General features: G+C 40.9%; 1 protein-coding gene across 4 annotated transcripts; it reads right to left on the bottom strand.

Annotated features, from left to right (window-relative positions):
• Positions 1-2,748: 2,748 nt before the first annotated feature.
• Positions 2,749-5,713, bottom strand: LOC119301741. Of its 4 annotated transcripts, XM_037578723.1 has the most exons (5): positions 5,281-5,514; positions 3,811-3,949; positions 3,661-3,720; positions 3,473-3,549; positions 2,749-3,099 (listed from the first exon to the last, which is right to left on the bottom strand). In XM_037578723.1, the coding sequence occupies exons 1-4, from the start codon at positions 5,400-5,402 to the stop codon at positions 3,517-3,519; spliced, it is 354 nt and encodes a 117-aa protein (XP_037434620.1). In that variant the 5' UTR covers positions 5,403-5,514; the 3' UTR covers positions 2,749-3,099; positions 3,473-3,516. The 4 variants fall into 4 exon arrangements, 2 of the variants coding, with proteins under 2 accessions (XP_037434620.1, XP_037434619.1); XR_005147167.1 differs by lacking the exon at positions 5,281-5,514 and adding an exon at positions 5,579-5,713 and having other exon boundaries at positions 2,749-3,549; XR_005147166.1 differs by lacking the exon at positions 5,281-5,514 and adding an exon at positions 5,583-5,713 and having other exon boundaries at positions 2,749-3,549.
• Positions 5,714-9,336: the final 3,623 nt, after the last annotated feature.

Here is a 9,336-nt window from a genome sequence, read left to right as displayed (position 1 = left end):
TCCAATGGACCGCACATGAATTTACCTCTCACCGCGGCGATGCCATATGCCCCATATGTGGTAACAATGATGAGACTTTATTTCATGCTATGATTCAATGAGATCATGTGGTGATGTTTTGGAATGTGACCGCAAATTTCTTTGAACTGAAGCTTCCTTGGTTGCATCCTATGGCAAGGAAGGACTTGCCAGGCCAATAATTTATCAACAAGGATCATGCTGCTATTGCTATTTCATCCATGTGGGCAATTTGGAGTAATAGAAACAAGTATGCTCATGGTGAGGTGCAGAACCAACCACGTAATCCGTGGAGATCATTTATGAATTAATAAGGGTGTTGGACATCCCATCTCCAGCTCCGCTGAAGCAAGTGAACTCTAATCCGAGATGGAATGTGCCTAATCTGGGATGTGTTAAGCTCAATACAGATGAAGCAATAGATATGGCTAGTGGAGATGCCGGTGCATGTGTTGTTAGGAGGGACTCCACGAGGTCTTTTCCATTTGCTGGAAGCTCAAAGCAAATGGTCAGGACTACCTCAAAAATTATCTACATAAACCCATGGTTATGCCTGTCACCAATGAGTATTTCTTCCCCGCAAAAAAGAAAAAAGAACGAACGAGTATTTCAGAGGATCTAAAAAGGTCTGGTTCATGATGGGCAAGAGTGGCGGCGTGCAGTCATGACGCAAAACTGGCGAAAAGTCATCAAGGGTGCCATGATGAAAGAAGACGAAAATGGTTGTGTCCATGTTCATTGAAAGGAAAGTAGGCTTAAGGTCAACATGACCAGTGGTCTGATGCTTCGTTGACCCATGTGATGAACCCTTACTGAATGGCAGATTAAAATATATACGCAGTATTCTTGTGTGTCTAACGGTAGGTGTTATGCAGTACCTGGAACTTGATACTATCAACTTTGGGGTCCAATTAAATATGAAGATATCTAGCTTGTATTTTGTGGCCTACTTTTTTTGAGAAAGTATACTTGTAATCAAATCAAAAAAAATACAAAATCCTTGATCCATACGTACACACTCTAACACACGCACAAATAACCAGAATAACAAAGAGCATCCTAAAACAACGAAGATCTTGGGATTAACACATTCCGAAGATCATTTATGAATTAATAAGGGTGTAAAACACGAAGATCTTCGGAGCTCCGTGCCATCATCCCTAAACCTTGTGAGAAGACCCCTACAACAGAAGCATCTGCAACCAGACCTAAGCAGGTTATCATCTTCAACCACGGTATAATCGCCGCCACGCTCCTTCCCCTTTTCTTCACTCTAGCGCAGAAAAGACAAGGACACACATATGCATCCAACACGCCTGCACCAGCCTTCGCCATATGTGGCTTTGAGTACTGATGTATGTGCCCCTTCTAGATGGAAGAGAACTAAGATCTGGTTCTGTAATTTAACCACCCACCCTCCTTCAAAATGTACTGCCTTGGAAATCAGCACTGCAATGTCGTTGTTTAATATTCACTATACTAAGGGCTACAATACACTCAACTCATTTCACACCTTAATATGAAATGTGCTATGCTGAATCAAATTTCCAATCCAACATTTATATTTGGACTAGAATTTTGACCAACATTTGATATCTGGTCATAAAAATAATGACTACAATGTCAAAATGAGTGTTTCTTTTTTTAGTAGAGTTTCTAAATGATGCAATTTCCTGAAAGAAAATTTAACGTTTTTTTCATATGGACTACATGCTGGTTTCATATCTTTAATTTAGGGACTGTCTATTTGACAGTCGACTGAAATGCAAATGGATTTCAATCAAATTTCCTAACAAATAGACAGAGGACAAGTGTACGCATGTCTCTTTCCCTGTATGTCAACGAACAAAACCCACGCATGTGCATGTTTGTATGTTCGCTAAAACGGGTCGGGCTAAAAGTAAGACCAAAAAAAACCAAAAACCAAAACTGGTTTGTTGCTTTTGATCCGGTTCCCTGGACCACAAAACAGCTGCGCCTGTAATTTGTAAAATACAGTACAAATGTGTATCTCCACTGTGTCAACTTACACTGTCATTACACAGAAAATACAATCAAATAACACTGTCATTACTGTCTACTTACAGCCATTTGTGAGAAAATTAATCTGCCATTACAGTATATTGGTAACTTGCAGTTTACAGTCTAGATACACAAAACTTACAGTCAAATTAGCACTGGAACTACTAAAATTACAGTGTATTTACTCATACTGTTTGAAATTACAGTGACACTATGACTGGAACTTGTAGATAATTACAGTCATTTACACAAAACTTACAGTCAAATTAGCACTGCCGTTACAGTGGCATATCAGGGGTATTACTTACACTTATAGTGTGTAAATATTACAGTGCCATCACTACTAGAACTTTCAATAAAAAAAACACTGACACTGAAACTTTCAGAAATTAGGAACACTGTGATTACTGTGATTACTGTCTATTTACACTCAACTTACAGATACAATTACATTGTACATAGATACAATTATACTGGAGGTACACTACAGAGCAAATTTAGAAAACATAATTCCAGTCATTTTGTTATATTGCTCATGTACTATCTAGCAGATCATTTAACTACAATGCTGTCATTTTGCACTCATTTAACAGTGAAAATTCAAACACATTAGGCACTAATCTGATGACTCTAAAACTACAGTAGACTTACACCAAAATTACAGTAGTAATTCAGTTGAATTACAGTAGAAATTATAGATTTACAGTAGAATTCCTTAAAGAGTGTAATTTACACTAGCATATGTACAGATTTACAGTGGAGTTACAGTGTAATTGAATTACACTGTAAATCTGCAGATTTACAGTTGAATTGCTCTGAAATTACACCTAACTTTGACAAACCCGCAACACTATCTAGAAAAATGATGTTACCCTTCAAAGAGAAACCAAAATAATTGCCCTGTAAGTCGCAGGGCAATTACAGTGATTTGCACAGGAATTACAGTGTAATTTCTCTAAATTTACTACTGTAAAATCCCTCAAATTACAGTGCAAATACACTGAAATTTGCACTTTAAGTTCCATTATAATTCCCCTAAATATACAGTGTTGATTTCCCCTGAAATAACATTTACAGTGAAATTGCAAGTAAGAAATAAACTACATTCTCAGTAATGATCACAATTAACAGTGCTTGGTCAATGAAAATCATAAATAACACAGCATTTTGGCTATTGATATTAATGACATCTTATTTTTCAAATTTTCAGATGGAAGGCATAAAAAGAACAACCGCTCAAGAGGAACTTCTAACGATGCCACGAGATCTCATTCTAAATGTAAGCTTGAGTAGCTTGCAGTAGCAAAACAATCGCAAATACTTTGGAAAAATTCTCTACAAAAATTTGAAACTACAAATTTTATTTCAGGCAACATTTTCATTTACAGAGCTCCTACAATCAGAGATTATATACAAGGTAAACATCGCATACTTATCTGCATGATTGAAGTTGCGAACAAGCAAAGAAGCAAAAAATCATAGAAGGTCACAAAAGCTTCTTCGGAGCTCCTACAATCAGACATTTTATTCTCAGAAGAATAAAAACCAAACAAAAAAGAAGAGGACTGTCAACGCAAACATATGGAAGCAACTACTGCAAGTAAACAAAATAGCACGCACATGATTCATATAGAACTCGAATAGAGCTCTGTCAAAGTTGCCGTCATCTTCTGATAGTTCCTGAATAAAAGACAACCAAAGAAAATTAAATAAACTGAAAGTGAAAACTAAAAACAGAATGAAAAGGAAAGGGAATACATAAATAACTACCGGTGACATAGGATATGAATCATCTTCCGCGAAGTCATTAGGCACAAAGGGTTCATCCAAAGAATATGCACTGCTAAAAGATGAAACTACAGGAACGTCCTTGTGAGAGACCTTCCATAGCCTACCCATTTCAAAAATCCTGTAAACAGATTACATGAATCACAAAATTAGAATTTCACAAGATTAAAGAAACAACAAAACTTAACAAGAGTTATGTGCAATAGCAAAATGAGAAATAACTTTAAAAAACTAAAAATAGCCACTGGGTAAATAAGAAACAAAGCCACTTGGGGGAACTACCGGAAACTAATGGAACAAAAAGACCTTATGCTGCTTGCTTATGGAACTTGCACTGCTGAAAATTGATGGAATACATTGATACATAAAATGAAAAAATACTACAAAGGCAGGGGACAACAATACTGAAGAACCAACACTGTAACTACTCTGGAATTTACACTCTAAAAACACTATATTACAGTGCAGCTTACAATGTAATAACACTGAAAAGGTACATTGCTCATGCACTGTAACTATAGTAAAAGCTAGGCAAGGTCCTGCTGATACTACAAATGCAGTGAACAACACTAATTACATAACACCACACTGAAAATTACACACCCAACTGAAAATACCAACAGCTCAATGCAACATCTACTAGTGCAGAGAAAATTCATGAACAAGGTTTGGTACCTTAAATTGTGACTAAGAGGGTCTAGCACCTATTAAATCAGATTATCTAGCCAGAGGATCTGACCACCAATCAAAATACAATATAGATGAGATGGGAAGGTTTGGCTACATCACCACATAAACTGAACAACAACTAACAGAAATCCCACCAAATAGATTCCACAAAACTACAAGGAAAATGAAAACCTGGAACAGGGGATCAAACACCTACATCCACACAAAAGGGAGCATGAAAAAAATCAAACGACCAGGGGATTACGTGTGAATTTCCAGGATGTTCGACTTGAGCATCTACTTACTTACTTACGAAGCCTTTTATCCCAAACAAGTTGGGGTAGGCTAGATATGAAACCCTTTCACGAGGACTTCCCAGGAGGTCACCCATCCTAGTACTACTCTTGCCCAAATGGGTTTCATACCCAAAAGACTGGCTAGTTTTTACGTTGGCTCGCCAAGCCTATCACAACCCTTAGATATGAAACCCTTTCACGAGGACTTCCTAGGAGGTCACCCGTCCTAGTACTATTCTCGCTCAAATGGGTTTCATGCCTATGGGACTGGCTAGTTTTTACGTTGGCTCGCCAAGCCTATCACAACCCTCCTCCTTTACCCGGGCTTGGGACCGGCTATGCCTAGAAGACATAGGCGGAGTTGACTTGAGCATCTACGTATACACTAAATTAGAGAGCCAGCCGAATCAAATTACAACTATTAAATTCGACTTGACCAGGGGATTACATGAAACGAGCCAGCCGAATCAAATTAGAGAGCACCTACCAGTGGAAATCAAACACCTTTTCACCACTTCTAACCACACAAAAAACCACCAGCAGAATCACACACTCGTATGGATAAAAAACAAGAGCACCTACCAGCGGAAGCAGATTCCAAATCGACATGGGGAGTCAAGCACCTACCAGTCTAGCACCGCCAAATCGGCAAAAAAAAAATCCAGGGGAACCCAACTCTACATCTACACCTACTCCTACATCTACATCAAACGCCAGGGGATCTAGAAGGGGCATAAGCATCGAAACGAGAAATTCAAGGGGGAAAGGGGAGAGACGAGGACAACCTACCAAACCCACGGAGCAGCAGAACGGAAATCAAGCTCGAGCAGAGGAAGAGCTCGGAATCGCCATGATTCTCCGCCGCTGTAGCTCTCTCTCTCTCTCTCTCTCTCTCTCTCTGTGTCGCTCTTTCTAGTGCCGCCGAATGAAATGGGTAAAGACAGAAAGGAAATATTCAAAAGGAAAGGAGAAATCAGAGGGACAGCGGTAACGGGTTGGCCCGATAGGAAAACCGCGCCCGAGATCGAGCGGACACAAATTTGAATGAAAACCAATTGCAAATCAGCTGACTGAAAAATAGCAAATCCGTTAATTTAAGGTTTCAGTTTTGACCGGAATTTCACCAAAATTATGAATTTTGCACGTTAAGTATTGATAAAATTTATGAAAATCAGTATGTTATTTTCAAATCTCAAAAACGAGGGTTTTGTTTTGACCAAAATGCTGAAATTTCTATGCAAAAAATATTATATATTGTTTAAAACGAACATGCTTATTTCATACTTGAAAATCAAAAATTTTCAAGAAAGCATGATTTCAAAATATGACCCATTTTTTCATATTTCAAAAATGAGGTTTCTATTTCACCACCATATTTTTAAATCTCGAAAACGAGGGTTCTGTTTTGACCAAAACGCTTAAACTTCAGCGCAGAAATTATTATATATATTTTAAAATAAACATGCATATTTTATATTGGAAAATAAAAAAAATCAAGAAAGCATGATTTCAAAATATACCTCATTTTTCATATTTCGAAAATGAGGTTTCTATTGTAACCACCATATTTTGACATCTCGAAAATGAGGTTTCTAATTTTTTTTACCAAAACGCTTAAATGTCAGCATTTCAGAAAATAAACATGCTTATTTCATATTTTAAAATCAATATTTTCAAGAAAGTATGATTTCCAAATATCACACATTTTTCATATCTTGAAAATAAGGTTTCCGTTTTGACAGTATTTGATCAAACTATTGATTTTGCGCGTAAAATAGTTAACTTTTTTAAGAAAATCAACATGCTATTTCTAATTTTAGGAGATGAGATTTCTATTTTGAAATTTTGAGAAAATCGTAGTATAATCATGACTCGTTTCTGACAGGCACATTTTGAGTTAATAAAGGCGTTTTTATGAAAAAAATCTGGTTGGTTCTATCGATCTAATGTAAATCAAATTTGGAGTAAAAAACCCTAGTATAGTAGTCTAATGACTATAATCATTACTGAAGAAAGATACTGAATCGCCAATGGAGCATTAACCCGATCACTTTTTAAACGACTGAATAGCAGATTAGAACAGAACCACTTCAAGGAAAAATCAAATCCAATGTGCTAAAAGCCCAGATTGTATGTATGAAGTCTCAATACATCCTTGAACGACTAGTTAACGAGCTCCAAATGCGAGAGTTCGTCAATCATCATTGTGATCATCCGCCTTATCATCCTCGTCATCACCGTTGGCAGGTACCTCTACCCAGGCCATCCTGCGCATCCATTCGCTCTCATCCTCCTCGTCATCCGCTTCCTCCTGGTCGTCGTCATCCTCGACATCCACATCGATGGTGACACTGAGGAAGGCAAGCCCGTCGCCCATGGGTGGAGCCTCGGGTACGATGCAGAAGCGGCAGTCGGGCACCCCGCTAGAGAGCGATGCGATTTGGATCGTGTCCAGCGTCGCGACCTGGGTCTGGCCCCTGAACCAGGAGAAGCTCGCGGAGCACCCGATATCGTACTCCGGCGCGTGTGCCTGGACGCGGACCAGTGACACCACGCGCATTGTGGTGTCCGGGGGCCCCACGTGGAGCAGGAAGAGGTCGCTGTCATCATCTTCGTCTTCTTCGTATTCTTCGCTGCCGTGGAGGACGTGCATGCCGGCCTTCACGGGCACGTCGAACGGCTGGGCGTATTTGAACGCCGTGACCGGCCACTCGTGCTCGGCGTCGAAGTGGTTCAGGAGCGCCTCCGTCGTGCCAGCGAAGCCGCAGCCTTGCTCCGGGCAGAAGCATGGCGCGTGCGGGCACGCCTCCTCGTGCTCCGCCTTCTCGCCGCCGGCCATCATGGCGGTGCAGCCGTGCGCGGCGTTGGAGCACGGCACGACGATGGATTCGACGACGCGCTCCATGGCATGGCATCGTCTGGAGACGGCCTTAGAGCACACGCTGCAGGCCTTCTTCTTCCCCGGGAGCTTGTCGCGGCAGGGCGAGCAGACCAAGTGCCCTAGTTTGCACTGCATGCATGCAGAGAATCAACCGGACGTGGTTAAGAATTAACGTCATCAACAACACATGAGTGATGAGAGTATATATGAGACTAATGTACAAGAAAATGAATATGATTACCTGGAAGATGGGAGGGCTGAGCGGGGTGGAGCAGACGGGGCAGTCCAGCACGTCCTTCTTGAGGACGACGACGCCCTCTCCCTCCTCTTGCCGATCATCTCCTCCTTCCTTGGTATGTCGGCGATTAGCCATGCCTCCACTACCGCGGGTTTATGTCGGCGATTAGCAACGAACAAGCAACAATGCAACCTTGCCAACAAAATCGGCAATTTCTTGGGCGGCGAAACGAGAGTTCAACCAAAAAATTTGAGGGACTCCCGGCTGTGGCGATTACAAGGGGCGAATCTATGTAACTGTATATGAAGGGCCAAAGTTGTCCGTTTCCTAGTAGCATGCGTGCAGCCTCTGTTCGAGTCAGATAGGAGGTGTGTTTTCGTTTATTAGTAGTGTCTGAATCCGGCTCGTATAGAAGTCCGTCAAGATTCCAGCTAAACATGCATGTCAGTCCGAAGATGCTTTGGAAACTCTTTTCAGATATACTGTAATCAATAATCATATGAATCAGCGCTAACTAACTCATATTTTTTTCTAAAAAAACTACTCATATTTTGATGCTTAATATTAACCAAACACACCTTTTTGTCACCAAAATGTACCCCTTTTTCAGTTTATTAGGCTCATCTACAAATTCTAGAATTTTCATTATGTAAGGCCCATAATAAGTTGAAGTTCTCGCAAGTAAAAATGATCCATGGGTGACGAGACTGTTACGGCAATGGAGAGTAGCATGTGTTGGAGATCATGGCCCAATTGCATGTCAAGTCGTTGTCGCAGTGTTTAGGTGCATCTGCAAGGCCTGGTGCAACACTATCTCCATTGACGCACTAGCGCGCCGTTATGCCTGGTCCATCTCCATGCCGAGACGCCATGCTTGCTCTTTTTTTTTGAAACGGAGGCAAAAGCTTTGCCTCATCCATTAAATAAGAGATAATAGAGTTTGTTACAGGTCACTCAATACACGGCATGAGATCACTCTCGCAAAATAAAGGACCCTAATTTTTTGGCACCGGCGATGATCCAAAGGTTGGCCTCGGTCTCTATGGAGGCAAGCAAAATAGTTGGAGGAGTGCTCTTGTGCTTGAAGACCCTTGCGTTTCGCTCGTTCCAGACAGTCCACGAAACAAGCATGGTAAGGGACACCTTAGCTTGGTGATTTGGCGTGGCGTTGTCGCAGATACTTGCCCACCAAGCCTCAACTGAGTCGAACAGGGGCCAACCGTTGATGTGAAGACCGATAATATGGTATTTGTCAATGATCAAAGACCAAAGCCTTCGTGTGTAGCGGCATTTGTAGAAGAGATGAGGCCCACATTCCTGCACTCTCATGCAGAGAGGGCAGAGACCACGGTTGGGCCACCCACGTTTTGCCAAAGATCGGCGGTTCAAATTCTATCTTGTAGCGCCAACCAAGCGAAGAACTT

The sequence above is a fragment of the Triticum dicoccoides genome, chromosome 5A (genome assembly GCF_002162155.2).
Source record: "Triticum dicoccoides isolate Atlit2015 ecotype Zavitan chromosome 5A, WEW_v2.0, whole genome shotgun sequence".
Taxonomy (NCBI): Eukaryota; Viridiplantae; Streptophyta; class Magnoliopsida; order Poales; family Poaceae; genus Triticum; species Triticum dicoccoides.
Note: the sequence above shows the minus strand (reverse complement) of the source record. Positions and strands in the feature narration are given on the sequence as shown.

Excerpts from the sequence above, each read along its gene's own strand:
- LOC119301741 (XM_037578723.1), bottom strand. The coding sequence starts at position 5,402 with ATGTCGATTTGGAATCTGCTTCCGCTGGTAGGTGCTCTTGTTTTTTAT. Across the intron at positions 3,950-5,280 it reads AAGGTGTTTGATTTCCACTG|GATTTTTGAAATGGGTAGGC; the intron begins GTAGGTGCTCTC and ends ATCTGTTTACAG. Across the intron at positions 3,550-3,660 it reads TCGAGTTCTATATGAATCAT|GAGCTCCGAAGAAGCTTTTG; the intron begins GTGCGTGCTATT and ends GTCTGATTGTAG.